Below are 20,850 nucleotides of genomic sequence, written 5' to 3' on the forward strand. Positions count from 1 at the left end.
TGGGATGAGAACAGAGCACACATACAGTATCCAGAGACAACTCCCAAAAAAACAGTAGGGGGATTGGAAGATGTGGATTTAATAGTAAATCCCACACTGGCTTCCCCTCCTGCCGTGCCAGAGAGTGCAGTGAGGAGGAAAGATCAGAACCGAGTGGGAACATTGTATCCTCACAGGGGCTCAGAACTCAAACAAACACAGGACTGTGGGCAGGACCACCCACACAGCCACCTTATGTAACCCTCACCCCCAGGACCCTTCGCTAGGGCCACTGACCAAGATAAAGGACCCAGCCAGGACTAGGGGGCCGGGGAGAGCAGCACTGACCAGCCAGGCTTACAAAACATCCCAGGGAGAAGAGGGAACGGGGGAAGGGGACATGCCTGCCCTATTGTCCTGCCTTCAGTTTGGCAGATAGCGCCTCCTCTCCCTCCTACATGGGGGGGTTATTTGGTGTCACAGGGAGGGGAGGGACAACCACATGCTCTGCTAACCCTATGTGTGCTGTATAGGAAGTTCTGCATCAGGCTGACAACTGCTCACAGGCACCAAGCTCCAGGGGGCAGTGATGGCAGCGTAATTGACCTGCTTTTCAATTTGGCAACTTTAAAGCACATACCCAATTTGCTAATGTCCAAAACGCAACTGGAACCTGACCAGATCCCTACAACACACCTCTGTGCACAGCTCCGCTGGGTCTGCTGCAGCACTCGCCGTGGGAGCCCAGGGATCAGAGGAAATTAGTAACACGCTGGGACAGGTCTACAGGTCAATTAGCAGCGCTTACTAAAAGGCCAAATCCCACTAAGACGGGAATTACAGCCCATGCTTTATGTTTAAACAGAGACCGGAACGCGCATGAAGCTTTATTTTAAACACCCGGTTTAAGGGTGACATCTTCGCACTGAAAATGAAAGTTTTGTTATTTCCCTAACCAGATGTGACGTACGCCAAAACCTTGCGCCTACTCAACATGAAACAAGGAACTCCGACAGAATGTCATCCCCTGTCACTATTATAAAGTAATGATCACTCACACTGTATAATACCTTAAGGGTAAATCCAAAAGCCAACCATCTATTGAGTGAGTGACTGGCAATCACACGGCATACACGTATGTCTCCCACAGGCCAGCGGTAGCTTCGATGACAAAGTATCTAAATTACCCAGAGTTTCCCTAATTACAAACAAAATAGCACCGATGATACAGTAAATTAATATGCTACGTATCCCACACTGGACAGAATGCGCGGCACCCAGGCCTCAGTCTTACCCTAGTTTTATCCGTTTACCCCACACCAGGCAAATAAATGAAATGACATTTGGACAGGTGACACCAGAAGATGAAAGGTCATCAACTCATGCCACGAGAAGTCCCAAGCTCTACCCCATATTACCGAATCTTTCCAATTACACCTGCAGACGACAGCAAGCATTCCTCGGGTGGGTGGTGGAACGCAAAGATCTGACGACGCTTTCGATAGTGGATACAGTGGGGTTGATGAACCCAAGACTGAGCTCCAATCACCCGTGCCACATCCAGCTGCAGTACAGTCAGGAGCCATGCCTATCCTCACAGTGTACAACCCCGGCCTATACAGGGAAGGTGCTGTACACTAGAAATACCTGCCCACGGGGCATAATTAATTCTGCAATAGGATGCCAAGACATGGGAAAGCAAATGCATGCGATTGTACGGACTTTCCCTAGGAAACACGGACATTCTGACTTCCAGCTAAAAGTACAGGAATGAGAGATAGCTCCCAGAAAGGTATGAGGTCATCACTTCTACCTTGTGGAGTGACCCATTGTCCACTTCCAGTCACTTCAGGGAAACAGACGGTTATACCCAACGCCATGCTGAGGTCATACAGACGCCAAGACTAATCTAGGCCTGGTTACCACGCAAGAGAACAGGGAGGAACCAGTGGGATAGGGTTTAGAGATTAAAACCCTGAGGCAGCGTCGTTCACCAGGGGAGCCGACGTAACTGCAGGGCAGGAAGGTTGTGAAATTTTCACAGGAGGCAAATGAGGTTTCAGAAGCAGATGACTCTGCCAGTGGCTTTTACACGCTTCAGGCGACATGTTACTGGCAGACAATATTTACTTACACCTCTTACAAGCCTGTCCGAGTGCGTACCCACAAAACACACGTGATCGTGAAACATGCTAGTGATAAGAAATTAACCCGTCGCTGCTAAAACATAATTAGGTACTACATGGCCCCAGTTCTGATGCTGAGGGATACCTTACAGCCCCCCCTAAAATACTCCACCAGTTGGAGATACAAAGGACACCTCTATACCCCTTTAATGCTGTGGATTCTGGCCTATTTTTAGGAAGCATTGATAGTAAAGGGGGTGTTATTCTTACCGTAAAACCTTCCTCATGGTTGTTGAAGAGAAGGGGCCAAGTACCCAATATCTCACACTAACCCAGGGGTCACTAGTGTCAGACACCCCTCAAACCTCATCGACAGAAGAGGAAAGACAGGAGAGTGATCACACTGTGCCTTCGCCACTATACCACTCAAGACGGTGATCTCTCTGTACAGAACCCCCCCCCACCACATCCCTCAAGGCAGTGGTCACTGTATACAGACCCCTTTTTACACACACCCCACTCAGGACAGCACTCACTTTCTCGATCAGCTCTCTTTTCAGGAAGCTTAGGACTGGAAAAGGAGCAGATGTGCCCCTGCCATTTGAATGACAGCTTTCTCAGCCAATCAGCAGCCTGCACATAGGGCAGAGCAGCCAACACACACCCTGGGGTGGAGCTCTCAATAGGCGTACTTAACCCCTCTGTGTCTCTGGGAAATCAGAGAGGTGTTTGTCACAAAGTGTTAGTGTCCTTGCAACAATGTAACGAGTGAAAGAGTTTCATGCGAGAGATGAAAACAGCGACACTGGGCAGCCTAGGTGCCCAAAACCAGGATCTGATCCCCTGAAGCCACCACCAGTGACAACCAGAGCACACTGCCACAGCACAGACACCTGTAATACAGGGAACCAACCCTCAGAGACATCACCCAGGGGTCATCGGAGGAAATGTCACCCCTTGGTTGGCTGGCCATGGTCCAGTGCCAGACTGCATTCAGAATATGTCCTCATTTAAACAACATTGACAAGATATTGATTGCAATATTTGTTTATTTGGATAGGACCTAGTTGTTCATGGCTTTGGCGCAGTATTTCCTCAGCCCCCCCACATAACATACACACCTACTAACACCTAAAATCTCCCAGAGAAAACATTCCTCTCCCTAACCCTAGCATCACCTCTGACATTCCCACACCATACAGTAATAGACACACACTAACCGCATGTTTGTAAACACAAACACCTTACAGTAACACCGTACGCCAACATTAATCGGGCTCCCTTTGAGGATTATTATTGGAGTGTTTGAATGTCCCTCAACTCCCTTCAGGTGAATACCCCATACCTAATCTCAGCAACTGAGGGGCCGGAGCATGAGCTAGTAACAAGAAGCCTCAATGGCCATTAGCTAAGAAACTGTCAGCACTCAAATATACCTGGAAGAAAGATTTGCTTGATAAACAAAAACCTATCTGATGCTCAGCTGAGACTGGATGCCGGATAATGTCTTAGCAAACTGGCCCTTGCATAGACTGGACTCTTCTGCTCGGGAGACTGTCTGTGGGCACCATATTGTGCATTATCAGCCGTTTGTCTGAGCTGCAGGACTGATAGGGACAGTGAACCAGGTGCCGGCAGATAAAGGATCCAAAAGGCCTTTGGTTTAAAAGTCAGATGAACTTTGTTCAGATGATGATATTACCCAAAAGAATAATCATTTGAGAATATAACCCCTCTGCTTGCCTTGAGCAGTTGTTTGTAACCTAAATTAGTTTTGCGAGAAATTTTGTTTTATATACTAGATTATAAAGAAATAGCGGCATATTTGGTCTTGTCTAGGTTCAGAAGCCATATGTCTATCCTAAACATGTTTATGTTTCACTGTATTACCCTCTACCACTTCTGCCGAGAGGATTTTCCACTTCTGTTGATCCACTTCTGCCAGCACTAGGCATCAGAACATCAGACTGGCATATGGTGAGTGTTGGCAAGGGGGTACTCAGTCCCAAAGTGTGTTCTACTGTTCGAAGGGTTGAATGGGTGGGAGTTTTGTTATTAAGCTCAGTTTCAATGTTGGCCTCTTGGAGGTGCCACAGCCTTCCAAAGCTGATGTGCCAAAGCAGATGTGGCCTCTAGGGGGCAGCATCCACTCTGTTTTGCAAACATTTTCAGAGTTAGAAGCAGAAGTTCCACCTTTTCAGTATGAAGACCCCAAAGAACACAATTCTCTTCATAGATTGCTTCATGTGGAGTAAACTCAGGTTCTGGAAACTTAAAGGACCGACCTCACGTCGAGGACATAGATAACCAGAAGTAAATGTATTGGAGAAATGCGACTAATGGTGCAGGAACACTCAGAATCCAGACCAGTAGAGTGGTGGTCATGCCATGGAAAAAGCAAACCAGGAGTATCCATGTGAGCCTGAGTCACAGCAAAAGTTCCAAAAATAAAAATTGTCCCGTGCATTGTGCAGATAGTGTGCTTCATATTAAGACCGTAAGCAGCCAAAGTAAAGTCTACAGCATGGTGGTTTTTGAGCATTAGCTAAAGAGCCGAACTCCGACACCCACAAATTCCAAGCTGACCCGATGGTCCGAAGCTCTCCAAGCATTTGAAACTGGCCAAGATGGACCAGAGACTCCCTGCTAACCTCACATGGTGAAGAAGATCTCAACTCACATGAATTCAGTAACACCCACCATGGCAAGAGACTCCCATTAACCCTAGGCATTTGGTCCATTAACTTTGTGGTTCTTATTTTAGAAACAAATTGAAGCAATCACGCGGATCGTACGTTGTACATTTCCATTGATAAGTTACCCATTGGGCCACTCGCTGAAGTGTAAATAATCCTCCAAACGTCAAGGATTAGTGGAATAATCAAACTTTAACTCTTTTTTAGAAGAAGCTGAGATGTCTAGACCAAGCGCCCCAAAAAAACTTAACCAATTGCCAATTTGTCGCCTCCTCCTTTTTGGGAAGAAAGCTTTTTTGTAACCAAATTTGTTTTGAAAGCTATTGATTTTCCTGCTAATTTCAGGAAATCTGCAACACTTTGATGGTTGGTTATTTTGTTACATTAAAGCAAATTGAACATTTGTGTCAAATATTGACAAGGTCCCAAGGCTAAAAAGTTATGCATGCTAACAAGAGACTCAAAGTCAGAGGATCGGCTGAAATGTCCGCAGCATTTCCCCGATTCTAGATAAATCCAAGGATTTTATCCAACGTATTCCTGCCTTGATGGCTCCTGATAAAACTTCAACCATTGATAGTTCTAGAGAACTGCATACAAAAAAAAACAGCGGATTATGGCTGTTTATGGACAAAGCTTTCCCCTCTCTGCAAATAGATTCAGGTTTCCTAAATCTACATTCCTTGTATGCGATTGTCAATCTGGAAAGAATTAGATCTGTCTTCAGACAAATTACCTCTATAGAATGTGAGGAAATGAAGAATTAGCAAAAAGGGAAACCGACATCAGCAAACAATCTAAACAAAATCAAAAGACTGAAGTTAGAGCTAATTAAACAGACTCCACATTCCAAAGCCTTTGTCTGATAAGGTCACCAAGTTTCGCTTATATTGTTTGAAGACCATGGGTGGTGGCGAGCGAAAGCCACGTCTGCTCACCCAGGAAAAGCTTACTCAGGACCTGGAACATGGCTGGCGATATTCTGCTTTACCCCCATTCTCTACATCAGCCGCCCAATCACAACCAAAATCTTAAACATTTATGTGCAACCCACCAGGGCAAATGTGTTCATGAGGGATCCTCAACTGGGAGTAAAGCTCAGGATCATAGACCAGATATCTGCCTTAGGCTCGGTATCTGGGGTGGTTGAGGGCTAAGGTTCATTCCATGGTTCCAGATTCCACTAACGGAGATGATATTAAGTGAATCAATGTCACGTCTTAGTCTCTCCAGCAGCCTGAGTCAGGATTACCAGCAGAGCCCAAGACTTGGTTCCTCAATGAGGTGTCTGCACAGCTGGAAATTCCATGAGTTTCAGCAACGTCAGTCTAATCTGACAAAACACCAGACCCCTTAACCTAAAGATCTGGTATTAATCCAGAAAGTGGGTCAAGCAGGAGTTCAACATATTCCCTGCATGGCCTCATGAGCCTGTTTATTGGGGGAGGGGTGGGTTTTAGAGACCACTATTCCTTCAGAATATATTGGAGTCTGCTGGGCTCCTTCACCATGCACAGTTTGGGGATCACAGCATGAAGTATCCATAAAAGTTTCTGGTGTGTGTCACCTCGCAATCGCAGAGACCGAAGCAAGCAGCTGGGCTGAACTTTCCTAAGAAGTCATGTTTGGAGTTGACCAGTGGGTTCACGGGTCATATTTGGCTTATGAATCACACAGAAGTTTATCACCTTACGGCATTAAGCATATGGTCAGAAGCTTGTAGATCTGTAAGCGACTGCATGCAGACGGCCAGGCTTTTCAGCAGCGGTAAAGCATTACTGCGCCTCCGATGTCTCAGATCAGCCTGTCCACCATGTGTTCACAGACTTGGCTCCCATGGATGAAACAAGATGCAGGCTGCATCCAAATGAGCCCCCGGTCCAAGGACCACTCATGCCAAACCCAACGGGCACACGATGAGAAACCTGAGAAAGGAGTGTCTTCCATGCAAACATTTTGCCAAATTCTGACCGCAGGGATACCTGCCCCCCTCTCGTATTTTTACATCCCCCAGACTGGGGCTCATGTTTCCAGCCGCTTGCCCCAGCAGGGAGCTTGTGGGTTAAATTCTCACCCAGTAAGGGAGGGAAATCCTGAAGGGGGGGTGAGAGGAAGGAGAAGGGCTGTGATCAAAGGAGGGGGTGGTAAGGAAAAGAAAGGGATAGAAGTATTTGCTCTGGTGTATTGGGCTGTCCAGTTACACCTCACTCACTCTTGACACAGCAAGGACATTTGGCTGAGCGCTCAGCACTCCCGGGCTGGCAGGTAAGGGGCACTAATCCCAGGCGGGTGGGTTATCTAGAAGTGCTGCTGGTGGAAGTGGGGCATTCAGGGGCAGAAAATCACTGTTCTGAAAACATTTGATGTGCATTTTCCAAAATTTTTATGATCACAGCTGTTCAGGTCTGTTCTAATCGCACTTTAAATCGTAGGCTCGCATTGACTAGATGTGGGACTTGTGTATGTCGCTCATCATGATTGTGTGTATGGGCAGATTAAAAGTTATTTTGCAGGAGTACAGGTGATTTAGGCGATTGAGGAGTATTTAGGCTCTGGTACTCCAGCAGTTTAGGGGTTATTAACTGACCCAGAGGGCAGTTTGGGGAGCAGAGCGACCGCGGTGCGGCTGCCAAGCTTATTCTGTAAATGGCATATTTCAGGCAGCCGGCTATACGGAGCGAATCTAAGAAATTACCGGTCAATTCTGTTATTCTAATGCATTTAAGGCGTTACCTATGACGATCCCAACATATTCCACAGCGCTGTACAAACAGATTAACAGCAGGGTACTCTGAGCGTGAACCATGCGTTATTATTTAAACCCTTTAAAGCGCGAGCCTCCCTGTGAGTGCCAGAGAACAGTACAAGACATTGCAGGCTCCTCACCCACCTGGCACCTAACAGGTTAACATTATCCATGGCACAGAAGACATTGTACAACGCTACAGAACAGGTCAGCCCAAGTAATGAACGAACACAGAACAAGGAATGCGTTACGGCAGCTGGGAGGGCAGTTCTGTGTATGAGACGTGTGACCCGTGTTACTAGACCAATAATGATCTATATAGCGCAGTCATATTCTGCAGCGCTGTACAATGGGTTAACATAATGCATCACTTTACTCTTACAATGTAGTCTACACGAATAATTCTGTCGCCTGCGATAGCTTTGTACGCGTCTCGTTTCCGCAGTGGTTCGGGTTAAGTTTGGAGTGCTATACGTAACAGATGTATGTACGACCTTATGTATGTCCTATCGCTGTGGAGAAGCGGTGATTTTATTACAGCGAGCATGGAAGGGTGTTATTTGTTTAGCAGACAGATAAAAGATCCATGCCCAAATACCCCCAGTGATTATTGGGGGACATCTCACAATAACCCAATTGGGACGCAATGACGACGCGCTCCCCAAAGCCGCGTTACCACGTTGCACCATCCACCACGCGGTGCATGGAGGGAGGATTAGGATTTAAAGGAAGTGATCTGACACAAAGGGTTAACACCACCTTTGTTTTCCCAGAGCGACCCAGCAGGAACTTATTAGCTAAAGTGTGTTCTCCGGAGCCGCTGAGGGGCTACGATCGTGTAAGCATGCGCAAAACAGCAGGAAGCTGGCACAAGAATTAGGTTTCTTACAAAAACAATCATTAAACTAAATCCCTGCAGCGTGACGAACATCCCCGTGTAGGGTAACAGGCTATATAGATACACATTCTATAAGGGAATCCCTCTGACGAGCTATAGGCTTGGAGAGTAAACCATTGGGCTGTAGAGCATCATGGATTTACCAAAAAGCCAAGGAGAAGTGACCCAACAACCCCCCCCCCCAAAAAAAAAATCTGGAGATATTAACTCTAACAGAGGTGCCAGCGGGCCGACAGGGAATGAGGACAGCAGTTATGGGAGCCAGGGTTTGGAGGAAGCATAGGAGGGCACATCAGGCGGACCCTAGTGCCGAACAGCTGGACTGTACCCAATACATGAGAAGGGGCATTTTAAGAGCCCCTCTCCCCGTTTTGAGAAGTCAGGTGACTTAGTAGTGAAGGACCTGGCATTACATTTATAGAGCAAGGAAGGACCCAACACACCTACACTGGTCAACAGATCCATTATAGTCTCAAGTGGTCTCCAACCCAACAATCCATGTGGCAGATAAGGGAATCCTGAATACAATAATCTGTATTCTAGTTGTGTTAGATTAGTCTTCTCATTGACAGGTCTTGTGATCCCGTCTCTGTAGGAATTACATTGCTTTTAGTGAATATAAAGCCTCCGTGTGGCTGGGTACAGGAGAATAATGCCCCTGCTTAGTTTGGGTGGCCGTTTTCAGGAGGTGAGCAGGTGGCCGCGTCTGTAGGATGTCCAAGTTGTGCCGTCTTCTTTCAGTTCTCGGTAATCGCTGCAGGAGGAATTATCTGGGGTGTTAATCCCATAATCTGCTGACAGGGAATGATTTACAGGCAGGGAGCGAGGCAGAGAAGCAGACAGGTCTCTGGTTCTGCTGAGCTGCAGAGCAAACGCTCACCATGACCCTGAGCAATGAAACGAACCTGGTCATCACCACTGTGGTCTGCTCCATCATCGCCTTCACTGTGCTGATGTGTTTGTGTTACTTCACCTGTAGGCTGGCGGGGTAAGTAGCTGAGTGGCCTCAGGAACTTGTCCAGTGGTGTAATGGGTAGCCAGGAGATCATCTGTAGATCGCGTCGGGTTAAAGCTGAACGGGGAGACCTGGGTCATTGAGGAGGTGGAGGGTGAACGGCAGCCAGCATGGTTTTAGTATAAGAGCATGGTGGGAATTTTGATGTAATTCTGGGAATTAACACATTATCTTCACTCGAGAACCATGGGCTGCCCAGAGATACAGGTTTTGAAAATATTCTTTACAGCGGGAGTTTAAGCTTTCAGGGGAAACCCAGATTAATCAGATTTAAACCGAGCCAATGTTCTGACAATGAACAGAGGAATCCGTGACACGAGGCATTTCTTCCCATGCACTGGGACTATGTAGACCACCCGGATGGTCTCTGGGTCAGAAGTCACTCACTTCATACCAACAGCCCGTTGTTTGGGTCTTGAGTTCCCCGCAGGGTATCTTTGGCTTCAGAACACAATTAGAGCACTGGTGGCCAGAAATCATTAATCATGCCAATACATATTCCATAAAAGCCCTCTGCCCATCACCCTCGGACAGGACACATTTTTCTATGAATAGGGGCTTCAAATGCTTTCATGCATTCGGCCACTTGTTTGAAATGCACTTTGGGTTCACTCGTGGTTGGTGGTACACTGCGCCAGTTCACCAGGTCTTGTGTTTAATGGTTCTGGTAACCAGATCTCCAGATTGCCTGAACTGTCTGAATTCATAAGAACCATAGAAAGGCAGCAGATAGGCAGTCACTGAGCAGATTAGGATGTCCTATTACACTAGGCGTGTAACCATTATAAAAAAAGTCTGCATTAGGACCGATCCTTCCATTCTCCCCGTGAAGATTTGCTTGATTGTAAAAGTGAGTGAATGGGTCAGATCATTCGCTTTGGGTCTGGAGGAGCATAAGGAGCCTCCTATTAACATCTACCCAAAGTCCACTGCTGGTCGAGCACGATGAAGCCAATGTCACGTACTAGTGTAATATTTCCTTTTCTCTGCTATAGGGGCGTTCAGAAAGTGCTGGAGCTTTTCTGAGTTTGGATGTTTGGGCTCCGGGGAGACAGGATGGTGCCGAGATTTTGGATGCTGCTGGTGGTTGCGAAGCTGTCATGGACCTTTCCGGGTAAGTGTCCAGGGAGAAGAGAATTCCATTTTAAACGGTCGGGAGACCTTCACTGTTCCACAATCTTTAGGATGCCGTTCAAAGCCAACATTTATGGTTTCTGCCGTCTGCTCCAGTAATGTAGGGAATGCCGTCGATAGCCCAGGAGAAAATATAAGATCTGTCTTTAAAACATTATCTTTATAGCCACGGAACAAAGCCCATTGATCTGTTTCTGGTTTTCTATATGTAGAAAGAGAGAAGGATCCCGATTACTGGCGCCGACAGGCTCAGGTTACCTTGAAACAAGCCCTTGATCTTCAGAACCTAAACACCAAGATTGCCAAGAATGTCATCATGTTCCTCGGAGATGGTAAGTCAAGTCAAGATGTCCTTGCACCATTGCGAGAGACAAGTTTTATTAAACTGGGCGCTCTTTCTTCAGGAATGGGGGTGCCAACAGTGACTGCTACCAGAATATTGAAGGGACAGCTTGCTGGGTATCCTGGAGAAGAGACCCACCTGGAAATGGACAAGTTTCCTCACGTCGCGTTGGCAAAGGTGAGGCTGAACATGACCTTCTAACAGAATGTACGGTCTCCCAGATAAAAGGAAATGAATTGAAAGCCTGCTGTCTTAGCACACTCTGCAAGAGACTTTCCTATTTGTTTTAGCCGTTCCAGACACCTTAGTGACCAATTTGCAGCAATGAGAATCCTTGTTTTAAGCCACCAGCAGACCCCACATAAACCACCTTTGGGCCATCCAGTCCTTGGTCGGCAGCCACATTTCTAAATCTGACTTGATCTTTCCCGGGGAAAATCGCACCATTAACCTCATCAAGGGGATTCTCTCACCTTCTGGGGGCAGAAAGTCTATTTCAGCACAGACCAGCAATAGAAACCGGCCCTAGGGAACCCCACAAGCCACAATGTGCCATTACTCAGGTGCATGCAGCAGAACGCACTGCCCAGAATCCCACATTCAGAACTATTGATTGAGGCTTTCTGGGAAAACTAAAATAGTCCTTTTTAGCACCGATTTACAGTTACATCTCAGAAACTTAGTTGAAAAGTGTTGGATATGTCAGCTTCACAGTGGAGGGAAGGCAGGGGTTAATTTGGAGATGGTGGTAGTAAAGATAATGGATCCCCCAGTCCTCCCCAGTCACTTCCCTTTTCACCCAGTAGGAGGCACTGGCTGGGAAGCGCAGGGCTACAAAGCAACCGATGGGGGCAACTTAAAAACTAACCACAAATCCGTTTCCTTGCAGACGTATAACACAAACGCGCAGGTACCCGACAGCGCAGGCACAGCCACTGCATATTTATGTGGGGTAAAAGCCAACGAGGGCACGGTTGGGGTGAACGCTGCAGCGGTACGGGGTCACTGCAATACCACGAAGGGCAACGAGGTGGACTCCATCCTGAAATGGGCCAAGCAAGCAGGTGAGGCTGCGGATACAGGGAGCGGCGGGGTACTTGGACGTTACAGCCCGCCGTGATCAGGCCATAGGCAGATTCTGAAGTGTGAAGAAATCGCCATGGAAACCAGTGGAATGTCAGTTTTGAATATTCTTCCTGATGTTTCCCCCCTCAGGAAAGTCTGTTGGGGTAGTAACAACGACCAGAGTTAACCACGCCACTCCCAGCGCGTCCTACGCCCACTCTGTTAACCGGGACTGGTACTCGGACAACGAGATGCCGCCCGACGCCATTAACCAGGGGTGCAAAGACATCGCGTGGCAGCTCATGTATAACATCCCCAGCATAGACGTAAGTGAAACTCCCAACAATCTGAGCCAGAGGGGCACTTTTGTTTAGGGGGTGTGGTTAGAGGTGTGGCTGGGGGAGGGCATTTAGAAGAAGAATGGGTTTTATTTACCCCGTTTAATTTATAAAGCCGTTTCCTTCTGTATCTATACACATTATTGGGGCTTTTAGGGCTGTAGAACCCTGCGATCCCCTCATACCCAGCAAACATTCTGACCTCCTAGAAAAGAGGGACTGGACAAACTGAATGGGGAGACTTGTCCTTCTGGTTTCACTGACACATGTCTAACTTACCGGAGCGGCAGCTTTAGATGGCAAACGCCTGTCTTGGCACAGAGAAGGACCCGAGAACGTTTGCTGACATTTTCCAGAAAATTTTTATTCTTAATGTTTGAAGCCGGTTTGGAACTTTTCAGCGTTTTAAAAAACACGTCATTATACGCTCTTCACCGGCTCATCAGGGCCGCAGAGCTCACACTCACCTTTCCTGGAGCTGTGAGGCTGAACGTTAGTTTCAATACCAGCATTTTCACTAGAAAAAAATAAATAAAGTGAATCTGCCGGCCCACTGCAGCCTCTATCTTTCAGGTTATTATGGGGGGAGGGAGGAAGTACATGTACCCCAAAAATACCCCAGATGTGGAATACCCCAATGACCCAAAGGCAAACGGCACGCGACTGGATGGACTGAATCTGACTAAAGTCTGGATGGACAACAAGCCCAACAAGCAGGTGAGACAGCTGTCCCCAATCTAGGTCAGTCCCGTGTTCCTCTACATCAGAACAGGACACCTCCTGACTCCCGTATTCAGGGGGAGAAAGATAAATCTGGGACCCCCGACCCCGACCCCTCATGGAAATTCCTAAATGGCCAACGGAGCTGGGGATATTACCTGTTTTACACAGCGCAGAGTACACCTCTTGGTCCCGTATAGACCTGCGTTCATGTGGGCCAATGTTGGCCATCTTGGTTCCTGCAGACAGAAAGGCCCATTAATCTCAGTCACAGTTAGATACAATTGTATGAGTGGAGGCATCAGAGAAGGTAAATGTGTCAGGAGAGTTCACACGTCCCTGCAGTGGAATGTCTGAGCCAGAGACCGCCGTGACCTTCACCGTAAACATGCCGTTCTTTACAGGCCGCCCGTTACGTCTGGAACCGCGATCAGCTGATGGCTGTGAGGCCACAGGACGTGGATTATCTACTTGGTGAGTTTGGCCATGGGCTTCTCCTGACCCCGGTTTAAACGTCTAGGGCCCCCCAATACATTTAAGGCACGCTTAACGGGTAAAACCACACCCGCCGCCTCTCCCGGGCTATATCCCCAATTCATAACGTTAGACCCATGTGTCATCGCGGGGGGCATTTTATTGGTCGATTTCTGCTGCAGGTCTGTTTGAACCCGTCGACATGATGTACGAATTGGACAGAAACCAGGCTTCAGACCCGTCTTTGCCAGAAATGGTTGCTGTCGCCATCGATATTTTGACAAAAAACCCAAATGGCTTCTTTTTACTTGTTGAAGGTAAAACTTGCAAACCCAAGTCTGCGAGGCTTAAATATTCCTTAAATCGCGCGTCTGGCAGAATTCGCTACCACGCCGTGAAGCCAAACGCTGGGATTTTTCTCACGTCTTGGTTTTTACCGTGTGGAAGCCGCCATTTTACAGACTCCGGCCAGATGCCGGCTGCAAGCGATTGGCTGCAGAATTACGAGCCAGTAATTCACTTTTGATGTTCAGGGGGTAGAATTGACCACGGACACCACGAGGGGAAGGCCAAGCAGGCCCTGACGGAGGCCGTGCAGATGGACATCGCCATCGGAGTGGCCGCCAACAAGACCAGCGAAGACAACACCCTGACGGTCGTCACTGCCGATCACTCTCATGTTTTCACCTTTGGAGGATACACTTACAGAGGAAACCCCATTTTTGGTAAGAAAGTTTAATTTGGGCATCTACAGCTATTGGGTAAATTAACCCTCGAATGCCAAAGCTATTATTTCCCTGGCACCAGATTCCATGGATTTATTGGAATTTCCTCCCCGTGCAGGTTTAGCGCCAGACTTAAGCGACGTGGACCAGAAGCCATTCACTTCCATCCTGTACGGCAACGGCCCCGGGTACAAGATGGTGGAGGGGTCTCGAGAGAACGTTTCCACGGTGGATTTCAGTGAGTAAACGGCGGCATTTGCTTTAAAGTGTAATGTGGACAGGACTCAAGAAGAGAGCGGTCGTCCTGGGTGGGGGGGGGGGATTTTGTCCGTCACCCCGGGGGGTGGGGGTGTCCGTCGCCCCGGGGGGGGGGTCAGTGTTCCATTCAGATGGTAATTAGGATTCCGGTGGATGTCCGGGTAATGGGGTCTCCTACCTGGCCGGAATCCTCTATTACCGGTTAGTGATAATTAAAGACCCTGGAATAACCAGCAGCAATTCCAGGCAAGGGCAGGTATTTCCTCCCCGGTGCGCAATATTGCATTGTGGGTAGTACCATGACTTAGCCACACCCACAACAACATTACCCCGTATACGCCATTAACCCCTCTCTCCCCTTCCTGCAGATCACATGAACTATCAGGCTCAGTCAGCCGTGCCCCTGAAGATGGAGACGCACGGCGGGGAGGACGTGGCGGTCTTTGCCAAGGGCCCCATGGCGCATCTTCTGCACGGAGTCCACGAACAGAACTACATCCCCCACGTTATGGCGTACGCGTCGTGCGTAGGAACAAACCGGGAGCACTGCAGTGCCAAGAGCGCGGCCCCGGGGGATCCGGCCTCCGTGACGCTGGCCTCCGCGGTGCTGTCTGTCCTCGCGCTCCGCTTCTTGTTTTGAATTTGATTTCAGGGAAGTAGATCTACCTCCAGATGCACAGAGTACACCGTCAGTCTGCAAAACCTCCACGGAGAACGTCTCGCCGCTGTTAAAACCCCCGTCCAGGAACCTCCCTCAGGAAAGGAATTTACCTCCAGGATCCAGCTAATGAAGAGGCCGCGGTGACGGCACCATAATTGGAGCCAACAGGGAACTGCCACCCAGCCGCTGCCGCCCCCGATTCTCCCCATTAGATCCAAATCAGATTTCTGTCTCCATTTGGCGGAGGGAGCCGCGGCTCGGAGATTGGCCGCTCATACGGCGCCGCTTGTGCCCAACATGGTGATTCCCCAGGGTCTACAGTCACATCTCTAATTACCCTCCCAGTCAGGGCAGAACTACAGCAACACCGGGGCCATTGTGGCGCGTTCAGCACATCGACGCCGCTCTCCCCGGCACTGGACGGCACAGTTAACGTTCGGTACATTGAAGGCGATTCACGAAGCCGTTATGTTTTAAACGTTCCACGATCCACAAACCACTTTTTATCTCAATCTTATATATTTGGGGATTATTATCTTCATGGCGATTCTCACGAGCGCTTTTTAATCAGCCGCCTGTTCGGCTCAAAGTAATAAAAAGGCACGAATCTGCCCCGCCACCACGTCTGTCTGAATTATTAAAACCATCCCGCGATTAATTACCCAACACCCCCCCACCCCCCATTATATATTCCGGATAATTCCCAATAACTCCCGTAGGGACTCCTTGTGACGCCTCGGGGCCCTCTGCCCTTCGTAAAACATTTCTACTGGCGATGGAACTCGGGGTCAAAGGTTTACTAATAGGAAATGTTTAACCGCATGCCAGACACGGCCAGTTCTACCCACCGACGCCCCCCCTTAACCTGTCAATGCCTACAACGAGCAGGGCCCCGCGTCAGCGTTACATAAGAACCCGGCCGCAGGGTCCCCCCCAGTCGGCGTTACACAAGAACCCGGCCGCAGGGTCCCCCCCAGTCGGCGTTACACAAGAACCCGGCCGCAGGGTCCCCCCCAGTCGGCGTTACACAAGAACCCGGCCGCAGGGTCCCCCCAGTCGGCGTTACACAAGAACCCGGCCGCAGGGTCCCCCCCAGTCAGCGTTACACTGTTTGGCAGCTGGTGGCCAGGTTCGTGCCGGTGCCATGCCGGTCACATCAGTGTTATTAGTATTCAGAAGAGGAACTTTTACTGAATCCAATAATCTTTTAAGTATCCGAGAGCCTCCAGCCAGAACCCCAAATCACCGCCTCTGCTGGGAGACGGAACGTCTTCTCCGAGTCTGAGCCGTTCTAATGGGGAACGCTTCAGTTCAGAATCTTTGAAAGGGCAGCATTGTCTCCGGGGGTGACATTGAGCGCGATATCCTTGCCAGGTCCCTCCTTCCCATTGTTTTGCTTTATTTTTGTAGCTTCCCCCCCCCCCCCCCGCTATTTGATTACATTAAACATAATCGGCAGGAACCCCGCTGTTTGTTGTATGATAACACGCGCCTCCTGCTTCCCCAATAACCAGCCAGCAGTTTACTTGGCGCTTGTCATACCCCTTCCGGCCCGGATGATAACTCAATTTGGTGGCAAAAGCCTAGAATCACTTTCCCAAAATCAACAGAAGCCGACGTGGCCCCCAGCATCGGCCGCCGAGTTCTCACGTACAGGACTGATGGCCCAGGCTTTTACCCCGGGGTCTCGCGGCCCCCTCCTGCACATCAACATTAATCAGCTCCTCTTCCCGCCTCGAAATTCAGAGGCTTTATCTTGCTGCACAATTCAAATATCAGGGACAACAGCGGCCGATATTCTCAGTGTGAAAAATACCACAAAATGATGAGCGGCGGTCCCGAGGAGCTGGTCAGCGAGGGGTTATTCCCCCCCTATTACCGGGATCACAGTCCCACTCCTCAGAACCAGATGAAAGGGTTTGGCGGAGGGAGGATTTCGGCATCAGCCGGAGTTTAATATTCAGACGCCGAGTCCTGGCAGAAGCTGAAATCGGCCAAAGTTATCAAAAAATTACAAGTGTCCAAAAATAACCAGTTCTAAAAATTCTACTCCGTGCACCCCCCCCACACACACAACATTCTGGTCCATGCAACCCCCCCCACACACAACATTCTGCTCCATGCAACCCCCCCCACACACAACATTCTGCTCCATGCAACCCCCCCCACACACAACATTCTGCTCCATGCAACCCCCCCACACACAACATTCTGCTCCATGCAACCCCCCCCACACACAACATTCTGCTCCATGCAACCCCCCCCACACACAACATTCTGCTCCATGCAACCCCCCCCACACACATTCTGCTCCATGCAACCCCCCCCCCCACACACACATTCTGCTCCATGCAACCCCCCCACACACACACACACATTCTGCTCCATGCAACCCCCCCACACAACATTCTGCTCCATGCAACCCCCCCCACACACAACATTCTGCTCCATGCAACCCCCCCACACACAACATTCTGCTCCATGCAACCCCCCCCACACACAACATTCTGCTCCATGCAACCCCCCCCACACACAACATTCTGCTCCATGCAACCCCCCACACACACACACAACATTCTGCTCCATGCAACCCCCCACACACACACACAACATTCTGCTCCATGCAACCCCCCACACACACACACAACATTCTGCTCCATGCAACCCCCCACACACACACACAACATTCTGCTCCATGCAACCCCCCCACACACAACATTCTGCTCCATGCACCCGGGGCCCACATGTCCCGGTCAGCCCCGCAATGGGACTTTAGGTCCCGGGCAGCCTCATTTAAACGCAGTCGTTTTTTTTCTGACGCGGAGGAGAGAGAGAGGCGCCGTGCGGTCGCTCACGAAGTTTTCAGCATCCGCTCAGCGCCTCTCACTCTCCTCCGCAAGGCCTCCAGCTCGGTCGCGGTGCCGGCATTTCCTTCTGAGCGCCGGCATATGACGTCATATGCAGGCGCTCAGCAGTGAAGCAGCGCGCATCGCGTCAGAACAGAAAGGCAGAGGCCTCGCAGGACTTCTACAAGGTATGTAAACTACGGGGGGGGGGTTAGCAAGTGAGAAGGGAGAGAGATAGGGGGGTTAGCTAGTGAGAAGGGAGAGAGAGGGGGGGTTAGCTAGTGAGAAGGGAGAGAGAGGGGGGGTTAGCTAGTGAGAAGTGAGAGAGAGGGGGGGTTAGCTAGTGAGAAGGGAGAGGGGGGCGGTTAGCTAGTGAGAAGGGAGAGGGGGGCGGTTAGCTAGTGAGAAGGGAGAGAGGGGGGGTTAGCTAGTGTGATTGATTTGTAGTAAGGCAACAATGGCACAAGCAGGGTGTTTGAGCCTTGGGGACCAAGATGGTACAGGCAGGGTGTTTATGGGACAAAGATGACACAGGACGGGCTGTTTGGGGACTAAGATGGCAAGTCCTCTGTATGTAATTTGGGTGCTGGTCGGGTTCTATGTGGACAGCGTGGATGCCAGGGCTGGCTTTGGGGAATGCAACCTGTGAGCTATACCTGTGATTTAGGGTTTTATCTATATGTCCGTACATTATTTATGTTTACCTGCAGATACAGGGTTTGTACGTCTTATTCAGTTGATCAATACCCGCAATGCTGTTTCCATGTGTTTTTGATCTGTACCTGCAATGCTGAGTTTATATGTAATTTCCAGTTGATCTATACCTGCAATGCTATGTTTCCATACATTATTATTGTATACCTGCAAATACATGATTTGTATGTCTGATTCTGTTTATTTTTATCTAAACCTTCAGTACTGAGTTCACATGAGAATTCCAATTGATCTATACATGCAAAGCTGGGTTTGTGTGTTCATGTGTTGATCTGTGCTGGCTATGTTTCCATACATTATTTATGTATGCCTGTAATTATAGGGTTTGTATGTCTTATTCAGTTGATCTATACATGCAAGTGCTGTTTTATGTGTTTATTTGATCTATACCTGAACTACAGGAAGTAAAAAAGAGAATAGTGGTATGGCTTAGTGAATGAGGGGACAAAGGGATTCTGGTGATAATTACGGGGGAGAGGACCTCTCAATGTCACGGAGTCAGAAGGAGGGAAGACTGCACTGATTCTCACAGTCTTCCCCTAATCTGCAGTCAGCGTGGAAAATATATATTTTTTTGGTGTGGTAGCGGAGGGAGTGATTGCATGGTAGGGAGCGTGGCCCGGGGCCCAAGGAAATGCTTGCGTATGGTCCATTTTTTTTCGGTATAAAATTTATGTATATTGTCAGCAGTGTCTAATATTTCTGTATACATCGGCAGCACACTTGTGTGTGTAAGCTCATGCGCTTTATAGTGTGTCCCTGAATGACAGAAATAAAATGTGGTCACCATACGCACCCCCCCCCCAAACATTCTACTCCATGCACCCCCACCTTCCACACACATATTCACCCCGCGTACTGCAAGGGGCAGCACTTTACACGTCAGCCAGCAAAGGGTTAAACATTCATCCTTGGAGAAAATGGCTCATGGTCACCCTAGTCTAGGGTTCAAGTGGAGCAGTTACCATGGAAATCATAACACTTCCTATGGATTGTACCACCATTAGCTCCAGAATTGCCCACACATTTCAAGCACATACACCCTGTAGAGTAATAAAGGTATTTCCACACCGATCTAAACTCAGGCCCTCTTAATAGCACAAAACACCCCAAAACCAGCTCTGGGCAGCAGAAAAGTGAAAAATGACATGAAATCCTCAAACTGTCAACACCGACCCCCCCCCCCCGAGTGCCGAGAAAAGCCCTTACCCTGATCCAGCAGCCAGCTACGCGCTCCCTGCCATTCTCTCTGTATAAATAGAGGGCTGTTAATGAGCTCATTTATTAATTAACAACAATTAACCCTTCTCACTCCCTAAAAGACTTTATATGCGCGTGGAGGTGGGATTACGGAGTGATGGGAGTTACCGATTCCCTTTAAGGAACAATCCTTTTCCCAAAGTGTTCCTGGGCGGCCCCTGGGTACATTTTAACAGATTAGAGCCTTATAATCTTATCTTTTTAACCCCTGGGTTTTTGGAGAATATGCCATAAATCAGGAACAGGGTACAAGACGCATGAATACATTAGAATAGGAGGTCCTTGCCTTAAGAGCTTACAGTCCAAGTAAGGGTTAGTGTTAAACCGTCTGGCATTTTCATATATTCTATGCTTAGAAGCGCATCCCCAGGTGAGACACGTGTTTAATTGGCGTGTGTAACACGCTACCAGAATAACAGTGACCGTTAAGCGTGGCCAGCTTGTTTTATCGCTCCGGAAATCACCTTGTTTCTCCTCTGGGATTCTCGTTACCGGAGCAACGGGAAGAGTTTGTGGAATTTTAAGAGTTTTCCCACCATCTTGTGGGTGTTTGGCTGCATCAGTTACCCGATATGTACCGATATTTACTAATATTACTATTATTCACTGATTTTTCTAATAGTTGCTAACAATATTTACTGATATTTCCAAATATTAACTGATATTTACTAATATTACTATTTATTGATTTTTCTAATATTTACTAATAATATTTATTGATATTTCTAATATTAACTGAGCTTCTGGGACCGAGTTTGCTGTTTTGCCTGAACTCGTCTAATCCGCACCCCGGATATCTTCGCTTTCCAGCTGTTGTTTCTGAAACATCCGGAAAATCGTCCAAAACTCGCG

The 20,850-nt window shown here is 48.5% G+C and overlaps 1 protein-coding gene across 1 annotated transcript; it reads left to right on the forward strand.

Moving 5' to 3' along the window:
- Positions 1-10,525: 10,525 nt before the first annotated feature.
- On the forward strand, positions 10,526-15,157 carry LOC149284161 (alkaline phosphatase-like). The gene is made up of 11 exons (XM_089497085.1): positions 10,526-10,574; positions 10,807-10,926; positions 10,999-11,114; positions 11,827-12,001; positions 12,153-12,328; positions 12,914-13,057; positions 13,465-13,534; positions 13,717-13,851; positions 14,068-14,259; positions 14,378-14,497; positions 14,886-15,157. Exons 1-11 carry the CDS (start codon positions 10,535-10,537, stop codon positions 15,155-15,157), a joined length of 1,560 nt encoding a protein of 519 aa, XP_089353211.1. The 5' UTR covers positions 10,526-10,534.
- Positions 15,158-20,850: the final 5,693 nt, after the last annotated feature.

Source organism: Sceloporus occidentalis, unplaced genomic scaffold (genome assembly GCF_023333645.1).
Source record: "Sceloporus occidentalis isolate IW3139 unplaced genomic scaffold, rSceOcc1.0.p SCAF_98, whole genome shotgun sequence".
Lineage (NCBI taxonomy): Eukaryota > Metazoa > Chordata > Lepidosauria > Squamata > Phrynosomatidae > Sceloporus > Sceloporus occidentalis.